We start from the raw sequence: 19,061 nt of genomic DNA, 5'->3' as shown, positions 1-19,061 counted from the left end.
AAACTAAATTCTGTATTTCAGAAAAGGTTTAATGTCTTCTGCCACTAAGGTATGATCTTTCTCTTTTAGAAAGGTAAGCCAGATGTTTTTCCCTCTAAATTTTGAATGCACATGTGTGAGGAAGGGGTGTGTGTCTTTAACACAGAACACAGTATTATCTGTAATTTAACACACAAAACAGCATCAAGAGCAGACCACTGTGCTGGAAACATTTAAAAAAAACTTGCTCAGCTCTCTCAAACTTCAAGCATAATTAATGGGGTAAAATTGCAGCAAACCTCTATTGATATTGGTGGGAGTGCAAGACAACCCACAGCTTTTTAAACAAGGTAAAATTAAGAGGTATTATAGTTACAGTGCAAAAATTAAAATTTCAAGCATAATACATACACATAGCACCAAAAACAAACAAAAATGCATGCAAAAGGGAAAAAAGACACAAAAAGAACAAAGAAGAACTGAGGTATTTAAGTGAAGGGTGCCTACAAATATCTAAAGAAACTTAGGCATAGCCTAAAAAGTATGCTTTCATATCAACTGAAACAACAATAATGAGCTAGTTATTCTAAGGTAAAGGACCTAAATCACAGATGTATCAAAAGTATGGCAATTTCTCTCACACAACAACTTCCATGGCATTTAACAGCACAGCTTTGGTAGGTGAAATATGCATGCAATTCTGAAAAGTACAGTAAGAAATTTACGTGGAAATCGCTCTTAAAGGTGTAAAGGTGCTCCGTTTGTTAAATATGTACCCAATATAAAATCTGCAGCATATTTTAGGTGCGATATGTCAAAAGTTCTTTTTAAAGCAACAGTTTGCACTGTGCAGTTAGCTATTATTACAAAGTTCCAATACTGGAAGCAATGCCTGCAATCCACCAGGAAAATCTCTTGCACAAGTCCCTTGAAGGGAAAGGAGGTTCCACAAGAGTGATGGACTGTGCTCAGTCTCGGTTTCTGTTACAATGGAAATCAGCGAGAGACTTTTCTGTTTGCAATAACAAATAAGATCTGTACTAACCATTTCCTCTGAATTGTTAAAAAATAACCTCACTACATATATATGAATACGATTTCTATTACAGTCCTGTAATAAGTTAGGTCACAGCTAAACTAACATGTTGTACTGTAAATATGGAGCTTCATCATTGTAAAATGCGTTCTAAAAATGAAGGGAATGTAATACAGTTTGCTCCAAGGAGTTCAGAAATGAAAGGTTGCATTAGTGAGGGCTTATGTACTTTTAAGGCAAGAACCTTTTGATGCAAGACTATGCGGCATCATTTTTAAAATCTATCTGATGCCAGACATTTCAATTTAAACCTGTCCCTAACAAACAAGTGCAATAATGATTGGGAATGCCATCTTAATGCAAAGATGGCATGGAAAGAACAAGGACAATACTGGCACACTTAATCCTTACACCAAATCATCCGGTGCAGTTTATAAACTGCTTCGTGACTGGCACTAGTGCACAGATTTGAGGAATTTCAAGATTACTATATATATATACATATATATATAAATCTAGTAACTGCAATAGGCATAAGCTCCCTGGCCTTTAAACACTAAGCAAAGCTGTACTGACAAAGTAAACCAAAGATACCTGACAACAATTATTTTGAACACTTGCTAAATGTCATCATTAAAGCACTCTTGTGATTAAACAAAGCAGAAGTGAGGAAAGAAGACAAGATTGTGTTTGCGCAAAAAAACCCTATAACTACATTTCGTTCCAAAATTATGTGTACATGTTAAATGTTGTTAGCTATTTGTTATCAAACTTTAAATGCTGTCTTCAGTTTGTTCCTCTCAACATATATCTTTTAAATTTCTCTATTGAGTGTGTGGTTGTTGTTGTTGTTGTTTTTAAGAGGTGTCTCAGCTATTTGGAACCTGAGGTTGATTTGCTTTGAGGCTTCGTAGAGCTCTTCTTGCTGCAGCAGATTTGGCGATCCGATAGCTTCTTCCAACACCTTTGAACTTTCCCTTTCCTACAACTTCCACAGTTACTCTGACCTTTCCATCGTAGGTTCTTTCCGCAGGACTGCGTGAGTGGAGGGGGAAGCAGGAAAAACAGAAATAAACACATATGCCAATTAAAACAAAGATACTCAAAGTGGAATCAGTTCCGGAAGAATAACCATGTTAATCTGAAACAGTGTACGGTCCCGTGAAACACAATTTATTGCAACATGAGCTTTTGTAGAAGCAACAGCCTACTGCAGGGATGCATGAAGTATAAATACATTGTGTACATATACACACATGCATCCAATGGGAGGAAACAAAAGCCCTTCACATACTTCAAATGGAAGCAAAAGTGTAGTTGGAAGTTCGTTACTGTTCTTCCTCAGTTTTGAGATTTCTTTTCCAGAAGAGTATGTCATCAAAATTATTACAAGGACACTGGGTGGCATCCAGCTAAGCAGTTCTACTAGCAGACGCACTTCTAACTGTGCAGCAGAACATCCCACTCCTTCTCCCCTCCGGTCCCTAAATCTGCTCCAAAGTACTGGAGGAAACCCTAGAACATATTAAAGGGGTGTACAGCAAGAGGAGGAGGTCCACTGTTAGGCAAAAAAAAAAAAGAAAAAAAAAAAGGTTGTGCCAGCAGAGCTGTTAGCTAGACATCACATATTACTATTAACTCAATTTCTTACCTGCCCTTCAATATAAGGCCACAAACAATTTTAAAATGCAGCAATTTTAAAATACAGGGTTTTTTTTAATAATACAAATATAATTCCTATTATACAGTAAAACACAATTATAATCCATTGCAAGGTGCATGACTTCAGGAATATTTTACAGAAATATTAAGCAGATTAATTCTTACCTAAATTTAGCTGTCTCTGGCTCCATTTCCAGCAGCTCTCGTACTGGGGAACGGGGCACATTTGCAGAGAATTTCTCTGTGATTAAAAACAACAACAACATGTTTGTAAACCCTATTAACAACAATGAATTACTGAACATTTCTTCCGAGAGCTCCAATGTTACCTATTAATGGCCTCATCATTGGATAGTACACTTGCCAAACCATTTCAAGAGACATTCCACTATCCATGTAAATGGCACCAGCGAGTGACTCAAATATATCCCCCATGGCCTTTGGTACTTCTATGTCCTCCTCTTTTTCTTCATCTTCTTCAGATCTTCGGAGCTAAAGCAAATACCAAAACAAAACGGTGTTACAAAATTGTTGCAAATTTTCAATTAAAAAGGATTTATTCACTCAGAACTGCAAATTTTCAACTTCTAGACGAGCAAGAATGGATTAAACAAAAGTCTGACATTAAACTGGTATTAAGCTAGCTTCGCTATCTAGTCCTCCTTCTGTGTGCTATTCAAGTTCCTTGAGATCAGCCTTCTTTTTCTTAAAAGTTTTCTGTTCTTACAGCTGTGAAGAAATGTTTGAGCGATGCCTGTTAAAGTCTGAGAAGCAAGAGGGTGACTAAGATATCAGTGAGTGGGAATAGGCTTCAGTGTCCCCCATTCCCAACTAAAAAAACCTCCAAGAATTATATGCAAAATTGCAGCATTATGCAAGAGAAATGGTGTAAATATGCTCCATTTAAGTAATTTATACTGGTCTCAGAACTCTGTTTTCATTGGCACAGAATTTGAACTACTTGACCACAAAGTTTATTTTTTTTTTAAAAAAAATGCAACACACAGCCCTGGTCATAGGGTCAGTAGTTCACAATAATTCTGAAATAGTGTGACAAAAGTCCTTGCTTGTATGCGGCACAGACAAGGATGAAATTTAGAATGCAGCCAGAATCCGATATCTAGTTGCTGTTCACAATGTCCTATTCAGTAGAAAGCCTCTACTTGATCTTGCCATGTTGTGCTAGATGTTTAAATTCTTCAATATAAACTCACACTAAAATGAGCTTCAACACACACAAATGATTTTCCGGTGCCACTAACCTCGGAATCCATTCCTTGCATTTCATTTTTTTCCATCTGAAACTGCACAAAGTCATCAATAACATGAAACAGCTCGGGAGACACAGCTTTGAAGTATTTGTGGTAGTCGTACTTTACAGCCAATGAGGCAAAGATGGTATTGTTAACAAGAGCAGATCGCAGGTCTGTTAGAACTCCAGGAGAGTGCTGCCGTGGGTCTTCGTAAAGGTGCTTGGTTATGAGGTAGTCCAAAATTGCATCTCCCAGGAATTCCAACCGCTGGTAACAATCTTAACACACAAGGGTTGAGGGATTGGCAAGAAATAGATAGCAATATAATTAACAATCCTCCCAGATAATCTGCATCTCTTCAGGCATGTAAGCTTAATGCAAAAAGGGATTTTTCACATGACTTACCAGTAATGGTGTTGTAATGATAGGAGGCATGAGTAAATGCCTGAAGTAGATAAGCCTTATTCTTAAAACTGTAGCTAATTTTCTTCTCGAAGTTTTCAAAGCCAGATATAAGGTGATGTAAGGTTCGCTCAGCATCTGGATGATCAAACATACATCTTGGAGGAATCTTTAAACAGCCATACATCAAGTCTTTATACAGAGAAGACTCTTGATTGGCTAGAGAGGCAGAAACACAGATTGCTGAAGAATGTTTCTGCTGGTGGTTAAAATGCTCTCTGTAGGAATACAGAGCACTCTCCCAATCAGTTTTCTTAATAACCGGAAGCACTTTTAGCCCCAGTGAACAGAGGAAAAGCTGGGCAGCTCTTTCACCGCAGCTGGTCAGATAGCAGCCCAGAAGGGCTTCCACACAGTCTGCAATGCTTTTGTCAGCAATGCATTGTTCTGTATGTAAGTCATAGGAGATGGACTGTTTTCCAGCATCAATACCACAATTTTCCTCTGATGGATTCCAGAAACCCACTACAAAGTCATCCTCTTCAACAGCCTTGCTAGGGTCTAGATAGCACATTGCATCCCAGGAGCTGTAATCAAAATCATCAAAATCTGATGCAAACTGGACATTAGTCAAGGTTGATTTTTTGGGTGCTTTCCATTCATAACTGTTATCAGTGGGTGAAAATGGGGAAAGGGATATTTTCTTCACAAATGCTCCAGAACCCATTAACATATTGTCAATGAATTTGATATGCTCCTGATCGTATTCCATAAAGTCATCCTCAAAGTCAGCTTCCTCCTTGGGTACTCGCCACATTAAGTCGTCGTCATCGTCATCATCATAATCATCATCAAGTTTTCCATTAGACATCAATCCCTCTTTTGCCTGAAAGTAGGAAAAAAATAAAACAGGAAGGGCCACTTAGTTTAATTACAAAAACAATTCCACAGCATCACAATAAAATGGTTATGGACAGTATTAACTATGCCTTTCTTTCTTTCTTTCTTTCTCTCTTTCTTTCTTTCTTTCTTTCTTTTTTTTCTCTTTCTCTCCTACATTAGATCTAAATACATTATTATTTATGCTGTCTAAGAACTATAGATGCCTGAACCACCTAGAAACAATGCTAGGCACTGGGAGACACTGTTCTACAGTGGTTTCAGTCCTTTTTGGAAAGTTTGTCTCAGAATGTGGCACAGCAAAACTATAGCGAAAACAGAAATCTCTATTATCTTGGACTACTGCAATTATATTGTGCTTAAGCAGAAAAATGTCAATTTCTCACTTTAGTAAATAGAGCTTTTTGCAAATCAGTGAGAAGCCGATTTGCTCAGCATGAATGAAACCAGTTTAGACTATTGTTAAATTATATCTATAAACAGATGCAAGAGCTGTAGACCAAATATTTTAAGCAGGGGTTGACACTGATGTAAACAATTACTCGGATAGTACTGAAACACCATGCTAGGAATTTGATAGCTTGGTAAATGCCATCAGTTTAAAGAAAGTTTTAGCTTTCAGATACATATTATATTTGGGGTGGGGGGGATCACAACAAATTGTGCTTTTTTTTAGTTTTAATACATAACATTTTGGATATTCTACCAACACATTGTTTTTCAATTATGATTTAGGACAAGAATGATACTGTATTCAAATCTGCAAAGTAAACGAAGCTAAGACTGAAATACATCCCAACAGAAACAAGCCACATTGATACAATCAAGCCATTTCCTTTCCAATGCTCTCTTGTTTTTACAACAGAGTAAGAAGAGACAATGAGGGACATCCAATTGTGCCTGTGTACCAGTAATATGAATGGACAATTGAACATTGGGTTTTCTCATCCCTGCAGTCCCTTGTATGCCTCCCAAATCTGCTTTGGACGGTTAGGTGACCTGAGCAATAGGCCTGGGCAACATATCAATAAAAGGTAAAGGTAAAGGACCCCTGGACGGTTAAGTCCAGTCAGCTATGGGGTTGCAGCGCTCATCGCTTTCAGGCCGAGGGAGCCAGTGTTTGTCCACAGACAGCTTTCCGGCTCATGTGGCTAGCATGACTAAACTGCTACTGGCACAAAGGAATATTGGACTTTTTTGTCAATACAGTGTGCGCAGTGACTGGAGCATAGAAATAAAAGGCTGTCCGCAATATCTTTGCTTATTTTTATTTTTGAAAACGTAACAGTCAAAAGCTGCAAGCTATCACCAGTCCTCACCAGCAGCTTACAAAACATTTGATCAACTTAAATACAATTTCAAATAATCAATTATCCTATCACATCCCTTCCTGCATCCAGTGCAGAAAGTAACTCCCCTTTCTAATTAGGGAAAAAGTCAAGAGACCACAGGTGTGCAGCTAAGTAGGTCAAACTACAAACATACACCTGTGAGCTTCAATTAACCAACCCCGTTCCTGCGTAGCATCATTGACCACTTTAAGATAAAGAAAAACCAACATGAAACACTGTGATGGAAACCAGAGTGCAGGGAAACACCGTTTACCTTCCTGCCACAGCAGTACCTATTTATCTACTTGCACTGGTTGGCAGGAGCTGGGACAGAGCAACGGGAGTTCACTCCGCTGCAGGGATTCGAACCACCGACCTTTTGATCGGCGAGCCCAAAGAGGCTCAGTGCTTTAGACCACAGCGCCAGGATTGGTATGAGGAGCAGACCACGATGTCAGCTTCGCTGAGTAGTATATCACTGGTGAAACTGCCACTGCTCCTAAGTCCCTCTGCTAGCAACTTCCTCCAGCGAGCGTTGCTAGCAGAGGGACTCAGGACAGGAGCAGTGGCGGTTTCACCAGCAATATATCTGCCCTCATACTGCGTAGAGAGAGAAAAGCTGCATTGGTGAGGTGCCGATACAGCTTGTTCCTCCCTCTGCATCTTTTAACTGGTCGGCTGAGGAGTATGCGGTTGCTGCCCCCTTCAGCCAAGCAGTTAAAGGATTCCCCAGCCCGGCGCTGGCTCCCCCACGAGTGGGAAGAGCACCGGGGACAGGGAGCCCTCCCCACGCTTGGCAGAGGGCAAAGGATCCCCGCTGCTCTCCCCTCTCATCCACGAGCGGGAAGAGCACTGGGGATGGCTCAGCTGGGCATCAGGAACCCTCACCACAGGCTCCTGACTGCAATAGTGAGGCAAGAGGACAAGTTTTCTTATGGATCAGTAACTGGCTAAAGAACATTTTCACAATGGAGGGAATCAGTGGATTATCACAATGATCTTTACTAGGGTTAGTGTTATTTTAACGTGCTCATGAGCAATGAGGAGTCGTGTGAGTGCTGAGATGGTCAAGTTTGTGGGTGACACCAAACTATTCAGGAGGTGAAAACTGAAGAGTTCCAAAGAGCCCTTCCAAACAATCCAAACAATCCAAGACGATCAAGTTTAATGTAAGTGTAGAATGACTCCCAAAAACATCAACTGACAGGACCTTAAAAGGCTGTGACTATGAAAGAGATGCTATGTCTTGATGGATGAAGAAGATGCCAATGTAGAAAATAGTGACAGGGAAAATAATAATGTTAGGGTTCAATTTAAGCATCGTCACATTTGAAATATACCAAGCATAGCCTGATACTGTTGGACTACAACTCCCATCACCCCTTACCATTGGCCAAGATGACATCACACACACACACACACACAGAGAGAGAGAGAGAGAGAGAGGGAGAGAGAGAGAGAGAGAGAGAGAGAGAGAGAGAGAGAGAGAGAGAGAGAAATACAGTTCTTATTTGGCAAGCTCAAAATTCCCAGATTTTTATTTTATTATTATTGCAGAGTGCGTGAACAAGACTCAGATGGACAGGACAGCTTCTTCCCTTTTTTCCTGAGGAATTCCCATGATCAGTGCATTCAATCTATACAGCTAGAGTGCTTGTCCTATCCATATACCTTCAAGTTGTTTCATGGTGTTGGCAGAAGCATCCCCCCACCTTCATGCCCCCCTCTCAATTCGTGTACCCTCCCTTTCTATAACAGCTCACGTGCTGCTAAGAGATTATAACATACAAACTATATTACATGTTACGTGCACGAGTTATATCATTAAAACCATTCTATTTTAAGAGCATAATAAAATAATACTGTTTGAAGTGAGTATACTTGAAATGTTTTACTCTACAATAAATATTTCACAGTGCAAACATTAACAGTCTTTCAGTGTGCCCTCTGGTGGCTCTGTAGTCAAAATATGAATTTCAGAAAACTGATGAGCTCAAATAAAGCATTATTTGCTTTTTCTAATCAAAATATTAACTTTTTATGGAGGAAAGCTAATCATAAAGCAACGGACCACTGCAGTCCCCCCCCCCCCATATTGAGCTGTTTTATATGAATATTGAAAAAGAAATAATAAAGTAGAAACAAGGCTATTATTCAGGAAGTTATATTACCAATGAATCAGCCGAAGTCTAGCAATCTTTCTAGCAATTTGACATCTGATTATTTTTACCAGTCAATATTCTTTACTCAACAGTGAAACAACTCATAGTACTAGACACATCTGGACTTTGTCCAAACACTATCTGTGTCAGTGTTTCCAGTAAATTGAGCGACGGCTTCAGAACCCCAGTAAATCCCACTATGCAGTGACAGTTTTGGCAAAGCAAGACAAATATTAGTTCAGATCTATGTTTTTGATCCTTAATGAAGATTTAATGAATGTTAACGAGCTAACAGTCCCATTGCAAAATGCCAGCAAGATGACACCCCACTCTGAAAGCACTACAAGTAAAACCTTTACTTTTGTACTCCCTGGGATAAACATACCAGCCACAACATAATGCAAGTCGCATATGAACCAAGCATATGAAAAGATAAATGTAGACTCACAGCTTTCCTTACATCCCCTCTTGGAAGGAGAAGAGGATTGCTTAGGTCCAGTAAACAACATGCAAATCTGTACATGCAGTCTTACAAACATTTCCATGCATATTTATATATCTGTAGAAGCAGATAATTACTGCTCCTGAGAGGAGGGGAGAAGCATGTGAACCTGAGGATACTGGCTGGTAGTTCACGTAACACCAAACCATGGTCAGGGCTACATCTGAACCACCTTGTGTTCGACATTGCAGCAAGTGCATGGGGCAGAGAAGGGTTCTTAAAAGACAACCCTCTGCAGTGAGACATATTAAAAGCTGCATACACACATCTTTAACCCAGACAATCTTGCTCTTTTGGTCACATGAGGCTAGAATTGCTGAAAACACATTCTTTATCAATTTCCATAATAGGTGCTAGCACCAAGGTAAAAAGGCCATCTAGATTTTAAAAAACCCTTATTTTTCATGAGTATTCATGTTCATTCATAGCAAAGAGATAAATGTTCCTGAGGGACATTAAGAGTTTCCTAACAGCAGGCCAAGGAAAATATTAACAGTATATTTTCACTGCAAGTATTTCTGTTCTTTTCCACTTTATTAGTGAACCAATTTCCACAAATTGCCCTTTGTTAGTCTTCCAACATGACTTTGCTCTCTATTTTTATTAATTAAAGCAGTGGTTTAAGAGGAGTTAAACACAAAGATGTAATAGGTGATATTCTGCTGAAGTATGATAAGAAGCAGAAACCCCATTTGACTGTTTCACTTGTAATGATATACTTATACACCAAGACATTCAATTTTACATGCATTTCAACAAAGGCTTACCATTTCATCTTTTTCCCATTTGTCTGTATTACTCTTGTCTTGGTTTACTATGTAACCAGGAGGAAGCCAGTTGACAGGTGGGTCAAAAATAGATACCACCATGCGACTAGGAAGCCCTTTCTTTTTTCCAAGACGATACAAGTTACAATTGCTGACCTTTAAAGAAAAAGAATTTATCATAATCTATAGGCAATCAATAATTCTGAGAACACAGTAAACACAAACTTTGATTTAAAACTTCCATTTATAAGCTTAATTTTGTGGTAAATTTCCCCCCATATAAATACACACCCACACCCACCCCTACATAATTGTTATCCAACTATGCTCAGATATGGGCTGTTACCTACTATTCATGGTTTATCCAAAAAAAGTTAATATACAATCCGTGTGAAGGACAAGGAATTAGGACAAAACAAAGCTGCTCTTAAGTTTAGGGTGACATGATATAAGACAAAATCCCATGCTCCTAATATATGCATTGTATCTTTTATTGAAATCAGGAACAGTAAGCTATCATGTTTCACACTCGATTCAAAAAGAAAAAGTCTTGGTGAACAAGGATATTGTAGAAATGGGAAAAGTTGAGGAAAGGGCAGCCAAAACGATAAAAGGGCTGGAGCAATTTACCCATGAGGGTTTACAGCATCTGGAGATTTTTAGCTTAGAGAAAAAGAAGAAGAGTAAGGGACACAACTGAGGTGTGTGAAATTATGTATGGTGTGGAGAAAGTGGATAGATAAAAGTCTCTTTCCCTCTCTAGTTCTAATCTAAGAACTTGGGCAATCCCTAATCATGCAAATCACTGTGTGAAGTGCTTCTGCAGATTGGGGTGAGCAACAAGGGGTGGGGTGGGGGAAGTTTAAAGGGAGGGAGAGTTGTTCAGGTGTGGGGAAAGGTTAGCTGCACCTAGTCAGATATATTCAGCCATCCCTTCTCAGTAATGATAAAGCTGCTTGCTTTTAGAAATCCCCATTAATTTATACTAGCATTGGTTATGTAACATCAAAAGCTGCCTTGTGGAGTCAGACCACTGTGTCTATCTAGTTAAATACTGTCTACGCTGACTGGCAGCTGATCTCCAGGTTTTTGTCTCTCCCAAGGTAGAAATGCTAGGGATTGAAATGTAGGAATTTTTGTATGCAAAGCAGGTGTTCTTCCATTGCGCTATGGTCCTTCTACACAACGTATTTCTATCCTGCCCTTCATCCCAGGATCACAGGGTGCTTTGTAATATAAAACCACAAAAATACATAAATCATGCTAACAAACAAATAAATCCAGTGCCTGGAGTTCTTAAGAAAACTGTGCATTACAGTGCTACTGGCATACCCATCCATTTCCATCCTGTATGTGGACTTATTATTTTTGGAACGGTTAAGGATCATGGAAGTATTACTCACTTTTTTGCTTCTCATATATGACAGGCGTCCCTCATGAGCATCAGGGTAAGTGCAAAACAAATATGTAGTGATGGCATGCTTTAGAAATGAATCACCAAGCATTTCAAGACGCTCCAGATTAAATCCATCGCTAGCATTTGAGAGAGTCAAAGCCTGAAGAATGAGACCAGGGTTTGGGCCAAGGGTTTTTGAGGAGTATCCCTTGGAAGGGCTTGTTACAGAATCCATTCTTTCCTTTGAAAGATCACAAGCATCTGAAGCACTGGTGTTCAGGGCCATTCTGGGACATCCATCTGAGGTAGATTTGTTAGCATTTCCATCAAGATATTTATTACTCAGTAGAGTACATTCATTGCTGGGCTTGAGCTGGTTCTCACTGTTGTATAAATTCTGAATAGGATACGAGGTAGTTGGTTGTACAGGTATTTCCTGCCTGGAGTAATTTAGCTGATTTCCTTGGCAAAAGTCTCGGCTAGCTAAGTCAAAATTGCCGTTGGCAAGATTTTTATTGTAAGAAACACCGTTAACTGTTGCCAGTTCTACCGAGACGTCATTTTGGAGTTTACTAGGTGACTCAATCAATGTTCTGTTGCTCACAGACATTTGGTCATGCTTATCTGCAGAAGAGGTTTTATTAGCACCTTGATATGCAGCATTTTCAGGGACTACAATTGCGCTGTGCTTAAAATAATTTTCATTCTCTGCTACAGAAGAGCTAGAAGCAGAGATGAAGGATTTGCTGTCAATAGACTTTTTCCACCCAAAGTCCAGGTTAGGATATCTGTAAAATAAATTAACTGATTAATCATGTATACACATACATGTAGATAGATGCTGATGTGATTATTATTTTTTACTGTAAATGTTAATTATCTGAAAGTGTTTTAATTGATTTTGTTTTTACTGATAATGTTAACTGTTCTTGTAAACCGTTTAGAGGTTTTATGACAATCAAGCAGTATATAAATTTTGTTTACTAAATAAATAAGGCACAGGGCCACAACATTGGTGCTTTCCATCTACTTACAACAATCACACACCCAAATAGCCCAAACTGAAAACTGCTTTCGGAATTCACATTCCAAGTCAGCTCCTGAACAGGAATTGAGCCACTCCTAGTAGCAAAAGAGGATGATCCCACTCATAGGAGCCAACTTCTAGGGGCTAAGGACCTTCCCCCCCATAAAATGTTTGAGGAGGGCAGACCCCTGCAAAGTTGATGGGCGTTGCGATTCAAATGGTGTGTGTATGCTGCATCTTGTGATTATGTGGGGTGGGGCTTACCTCCCCCCCACCCCAATTTTTTATTCAAGTTGGCACCCCTGACCCCGCTGTAACACTTCATTTTGCTGGTCAGTGGCCATAGTATAACAGTTTGATATCTACATTTTTTGATAGATGCTGATTATGAAATCCAAAGAACCACAAGTGGAACAATATAGTTGCTTGCACTGTTCTACAAATACGTGAGCCACATGCTACTATAAGAACTCTGAAACTAAGTGCCTAAGCTAGTTCCCTACCACCCAATTCCTTTTCCTTCTGTGATGCCTTTTAGATGGATGATAAATCCTGGGATTAGGAATAGTCTTTTTATTGATCCTGGTAAGCTGCTCTGGAAGACTTTTTTGGTGGATGCATGAGATAAAAATCCTTCAAAGACACAACTACAGAGGAAGTTTGCATAGTGCTATAAGAGGCATGTTATATTATACATCTCATGCTTGCGCATGGAGAGCATTATGTTTGAATTTAGCTTCAATTATTGCCCAACATATTAGGTGTGAGGTGTATAAATAGCCCTTCTATGAGCAGAAGATGGTTTCTACATATGGAAGGCACACCTTTGGCAAATGAGAAGCTACCAAAGGACATAGCAATGGCAAAATGTCAGACTACACAACATAACTTTATAGAGATTAACTACAGTATTCCAATACCTGAAATCTGAAGGAAGTGACTTAACTCCTACACCAGCATCAATGGCGGTTTGGGATCTGAGTTCCTCGGCTGTCAAAAGGCAGTGAAGACGATAAAGAATGCTGGGGAGGCAAACTGCTTTTCTCCACAGCGATGCTGGAATAGGATGGATAGCACAGAGTTCTGGAACCAGAATCTTTAATAAAGAATAAAATTTGCCTTTAGTCTCTCAATATTTCAGAGCACAGGTGGCAACCCAAAGTTTAAGGGCCTGATTTCCCACCAAGGTTTTTTTCCTACCCCCTTCCCTTCCCCAAGACCAAACTAATTTTGGCAGCAACAGCCAAAAGGGAAGGAAAAAAGGGAGAATATACAGCACTGGGAAGGATAAAAGCCCAACACCTTGATAGAGTTGCAGACTCCCATCCCACCCTCCACTCATCAGATTGAACATTTGATGAGTTTGGAGTGGGAACAGCCTCTCTTCAGATAATCTAAGTGGAGGAGTGCATACTTTGGGGGGGGGGGGGACGTGCAAAAGCGTGCGTGAGATGCAGCTTCCAGAGGGTTGGGGCAAAAGTGAATACTGTCCTCAGACCAAAAGTGGTTAGTCAGCCCATTTTAGGGTACTAAAGAGGTGCTGAACACCATAAAATAGGAAATTCATCATTACCTGCTTGTTCTGTAGACTTTCCCACTTAGCTTTCCTCTTCTCAGCACTACTCAATGGGAGAGCTTTCCCCTTCTGATTCAGATGACGAGGAGTCAAAAGATTAAGTCTAAAGGGAAAATGGGAAGGGCTGTTTTTAAAACATGCAGTATAACTTTGCATTTCACCCTGGAAGTTGGTGCAAGGAAAAATGAGGAAAAGCTTGATTAAAAGATGTTAAAACCAGGGATGTGGGAAAATAATATTAGATATGTTACCAGACTTAGAGAAATTATTTTTGTTTTCCTTGAAATTCCCCAGATGTTTCTCCTGAGCAGGAACCACCAAATGTATTTCAGGCAAAAACTAATTTAAATTCTAAATTCCAAAAACTAATTTAAATTCTAAATTTAAATTAACAAGTGGGGCCTGTAGCAAAATATTGCAGCACGGAGAGCAGCTGTTCTGGATTCCAAGCATTACATTTTATTCTTCCCCTTCCCATTTTCCAGCCCCTCTCTCTCTCTCCCCCACCCTTTCTCAAACATACGGCAATCTGCAGCCAATTTTTTCCACTTCTGCAAACCTTGGGAGATCCCACGTTGACTATATTGAAACAATACAAAGTAGAACTATTTTAAGCTATCAAAACCCTCTTTACCTTGAAGATGTGTGGTCCACATCCAGCAATGGCTGGTTGAGATTGGTCAGGTCAAGGTTATACTTGGTTTTATAATATTCAGCAAAAGTTTCATATTCTGGGGAAGGAAATTTGCTCAGTGGAGTAAGATCTGTGTAGACATCAGCAACATAAAATCGATGAGGCTGATCAAAATTTCGATACCTAGACAGAAGCAGATATTTGGGTTGCAATGTCAAATGTTCTGCTGAACAAGTTCCCTAACATGACCTGAAGTTATACATCAGAAAAGAAGTCCTACTATGCAACCACAAGCAAGTCCAAAATAAAATATAAGTTATTTCCATTAATGCTGAGTGGTATGACTGGATTTATCAAAATAGTTAAGCACTGGCCAGGACACAAAGGGCTACTCTGGGCACATACAGTAATCTGTGCCAATGAGAATTTTATTGGTTTTTATTTTATTATTTTATTAACCATATTATTTTTTACTTGTAGACTCTCCTGCATATCAGGAGGTGAGCTTCTGTAAGCCAGGATTAAGCATCTTTAACTGTGTTTGTATCTATGAAATATTAGCAGCTGACAAATACTGGTCTCTCTCACACACACAGTATAATCACCTTGGAATGATAACTGCATCCTGGTAGTCTTCTAATTTGAAAATAAAAGGTGTCTCTTTTGTATACTGTGTACTGGGAATGCCTGTACGTGCTTCAGATTTTTCAATATCTTCCATAAATTTAAAATCAATGTCCAAAGTGCTGGAGCCATCAACTTGAAAGAAAGAAAATTTGTTTTAGCTGTCAAAACAGATTTTTTTAAAAAACAAACCCCTTTGTGTACATTCCCAAACATCATCCATTTACCTATTGTAGCAAAACCTACTAAGTTTTAATGCTGCAATAGATCTGTTAGTATCACAGGACTCTTGCTGAACTATAGTTGCAATCCACAGCATCTGGAGGGCATTCTGCAGCCCACAACTTCTAAGAGCACCAAGCTGGTTATCCCTGCTGTATTATATAACTCTGATGTAATTCCAACTATAACCATTACCCTTTTCTCAAACTATGAATCTAAAATAAACAGAACAATTCATTGGATACAAAGAAGAATGAATAGAAATTAGCCAATGCAAACATATGCACAAGATTCTGCACAGAAGTGCCTGAAGTGATGTAAGAGGTAGCTTCTACAACAGTTCTCAATATCTGTTTTTAAGTGCAAGTGGAAGAACAAAGCTGGATTTACTTCGTTTTTCTTGTACAATGCCCCTCACTTGAGCAGAAAACCCCTTCTGCATGCAGATGGATCCAACCCATTGTATTTAAAAAAAACTCCCAGGTTGTGGAATTCCCTACCCATAGAGGTGTGCCTGGCACCTTCACTATACAGCTTTCAACGAACTCTCAAAAAATACTTCTTTACCCTGTCCTTTGATACCTGAAGTGTGTGTTTTCAAGACCCACCCGATTCCTGAGGATAGTTTGTTTTAACTGTTTGTAATAATAATTTTTGAATTTCTACGGCATCTTCTGGGATGCATAATAATAATAATGAAAATAACGATAATAGCAGATTAATATTTACAACAGTCTTCTCCTCACCAACATTAAGAGGTAGAACACAATAGGCTGAATCAGCATCGGTAGGTCTGAATTCTAGTGCAGGTTTCTCAAGCCGAAGAATGTGAGAGAAAATGTACTGGTGAAGTCTTGTGATCAACTCAAGCATTTGTAAAGACAAAGTGAATCCTGATTTCTTTAGCTCAATAGATATGGTCACTTCTCCCGAGCGGGTGTACACAGGAAAGTGAGGAATCTGAGTGAAGGAAGGGGGGGGGGGGAGACAAGTCAATATGAGATTGTTCCAACAAAGAACTGGCCAAAGTACTAACATGCAACTATTTATGCATAGTTTTTCTACCTGAAGACAATGGGTGGAATTTCATATAACCACAGTAATACTTCTGGATTGAGACTGGCTGAGTGGTGCAGAGAACTGATGGACAGAAATGTCTCTTCAAGCATCTCTAAATTCAAATGGATTGTGGAAGGGTATGTGTGGCTTTGAGATTTTGGGGAAAACTTTTTTTTTAATTGCTTGGCATATCACTTGGTAGGGCTAAGCCCTGGCTACCTAATGGACCAGCCTCCACTGACTTTAATCATGAAGTAGGAGAAATGAAGAGTGGAAATAATGCAACAAGCTAAAATACCAAAATTCATTGAGCACCATTAATTGCTTGTAGTCATGTTTCAATGGTATCCTCTCAGCTAACAATATAAACTAAATAAGTTGGGGGCGGGGAGGCTCAGTCGAGCATACCTATAAATCCACCGCCTGGGATGTGGGTGGCTCTGTGGTCTAACCACTGAGCCTCTTGGGCTTGCTGATCAGAAGGTCGGCGGTTCGAATCTGTGTGATGGGGTGAGCTCCCGTTGCTCTGTCCCAGCTTCTGCCAACCTAGCAGCTTGAAAGCACACCACTGCAAGTAGATAAATAGGTACCACTGCAGTGGGAAGGTAAACAGCATTTCCGTGCACTCTGGCACTCGTCACAGTGTCCTGTTGGGCCAAAAGCGGTTTAGTCATTCTGGCCATGTGACCTGGAAAGCTGTCTGTGGACAAATACTGGCTCCCTTGGCCTGAAAACCATCCAGGGGTTCTTTACCTTTAATAAATCCACCACTGTCTGTTTCCAAGTCATTTTTATAAGATGAAAAAGCCACTGGATTGTGGCATGCAAAGCCACAGATACCAAAAAGCCCTGAGCTACTGCTTTGAAAGGATAAATTATGCTGGAATGATTGATGCAACTATTTGTAGTAAACTAAAATGAAATGATTAAGTTTGTTTCATGAATATGAATGTGTTATGTGACACAATGACCTGCTTGCAAATCTGAAACATCTCAAAGCAGACTAGATAGACTACAAGCACAAGTTTACTACCTGAGGTATAGGTTTGGCTGTCAGTATTCCAAAACATCTTGCTGTATCTTCAGGAGGATATAGTTTTCGCCGCCTGAAGTTGAGCTCATCAGGTAGAGGGGTAGTTAATACCATTCCAATTACATAAAGGTAACAGGGTTGGTCAGGTTTGGGATAACTATCCGTCAAACATTCTGGAATCTATAGGTATAGAATAAATTGAGTTTATTTTTAAATCAAAAGTTCCCTTATGAATTACTTTTGTGCTTTTTTTTTTACTTATAAATTTATCTTTGTACACAAGTAGTTTTAAATGGAAAAGACATCAGGATAAAGGAAAACATTTCAGTCTGCATCCTGAGTGTAAGCAAAACAAGATGATCAGACATCTCTGCTCCACAACGTGCATAATTTCTACCCTTACAAGTGTTCTGCCACAACAACAGTAAAATAATAAATCTGCAAATAAAGCGCAGCAGTATGGAACAAATAATTCATGGAGCGAACTCTAGCCTACAAAATGCACATGATCCAATAAGCTGGTGAGTCTTTGCAAGGGCTCTAGCTGCACACGGGGGCATAAAAAGCAGTGTATGGATACATTTGTTCTTGTAATAAAGAAGTTCATTAGCAACCGTTTAAAAGATGGAGTTGTTAAGAGTTAAAGGCTAAGTGACTTTACTACATCATAAAACGTATGGGTAGGGCTATAGCACAGTGCTAAAGCACGTATTTTGCACGCCAGAAGTCAGAGCTTCATTCTCTGGCTTTCTGCAGACTTTCATACAGGCACTAATTAGTCCTACATCTACTTGGCTTAAGTGAGGAGGCTCCAACATGTGCCATCAAACCCTGTCTTGAATCACACAAGCAAAAACCTGAAGTAGCAGCCTGCCTTTCGTTACTCTGCTGTCGTTTAAACATAAAAAATACTAAGCATTCTTAAATGAAGCAAAAAGTATTAATTTTCCACAATGTCAGATTAGCGTCCACAACATAAAACTTTATACAAAATTATTTCCTCCCTCAATCTCCTTCTCCACCCGCCACCCCCCAGATCTGAATGGAAAAAGTCTGTCTTAGCCTATGTGATCATAGTATCCATTACTCCATGGTATCGTATCAAGACTCCTTTCCCCAAACATATGGGAATTACTGTTTGCAAAACATTCCTGTAGGACCTTGGGGTTAGTCTATTCATATCCTGCCTCTGCTATGCAACTTAAAAGAATCTTAAGCAAACATGGTTCAACACCACAGCACAGTCACACATAGTGAGGGCCCAGAACTATACTAACAGCTTTAGGGTAGCATTGCCTTCGTTTTGTAGAGCCTGGCCTTCCTGGAACACTGGTTTCTTCTTCATCATGCAAATCAAGTTCCTCCTCATATTTCACTGTCTCTTTCCCAACAGGCATCAAGTGATCATCCAGTTCACCTAAAATGCATTGATAAAGAACAAGTTATAAATCCCATTTTATTTCATAAAATGTGGAAATATCTATCGCTTCGGGGCC

The 19,061-nt window shown here is 39.4% G+C and overlaps 1 protein-coding gene across 3 annotated transcripts in view; it reads right to left on the bottom strand.

Annotated features, from left to right (window-relative positions):
• Positions 1–526: 526 nt before the first annotated feature.
• Positions 527–19,061, bottom strand: part of DICER1 (dicer 1, ribonuclease III) — a 47,557-nt gene continuing 29,022 nt past the window's right edge. For 2 of the 3 annotated variants that reach the window (XM_081003597.1, XM_081003598.1), the window contains 14 exons: positions 18,843–18,982; positions 17,566–17,745; positions 16,220–16,433; positions 15,233–15,386; positions 14,628–14,810; positions 13,991–14,096; positions 13,338–13,513; positions 11,398–12,178; positions 9,995–10,150; positions 4,336–5,218; positions 3,940–4,208; positions 3,007–3,169; positions 2,843–2,918; positions 527–2,050 (listed from right to left, as the gene is read on the bottom strand). In XM_081003597.1, the coding sequence (XP_080859723.1) occupies positions 1,885–2,050; positions 2,843–2,918; positions 3,007–3,169; positions 3,940–4,208; positions 4,336–5,218; positions 9,995–10,150; positions 11,398–12,178; positions 13,338–13,513; positions 13,991–14,096; positions 14,628–14,810; positions 15,233–15,386; positions 16,220–16,433; positions 17,566–17,745; positions 18,843–18,982 (3,647 nt within the window). In that variant the 3' untranslated portion in view covers positions 527–1,884. Of the gene's footprint in view, positions 2,051–2,842; positions 2,919–3,006; positions 3,170–3,939; positions 4,209–4,335; positions 5,219–9,994; positions 10,151–11,397; positions 12,179–13,337; positions 13,514–13,990; positions 14,097–14,627; positions 14,811–15,232; positions 15,387–16,219; positions 16,434–17,565; positions 17,746–18,842; positions 18,983–19,061 lie in introns of those variants that run through there. The other variant, XM_081003599.1, reaches the window with a different exon arrangement.

Source organism: Podarcis pityusensis (genome assembly GCF_964106645.2).
Source record: "Podarcis pityusensis genome assembly, chromosome: 1".
In the NCBI taxonomy this organism is placed as follows: domain Eukaryota; kingdom Metazoa; phylum Chordata; class Lepidosauria; order Squamata; family Lacertidae; genus Podarcis; species Podarcis pityusensis.
Note: the sequence above shows the minus strand (reverse complement) of the source record. Positions and strands in the feature narration are given on the sequence as shown.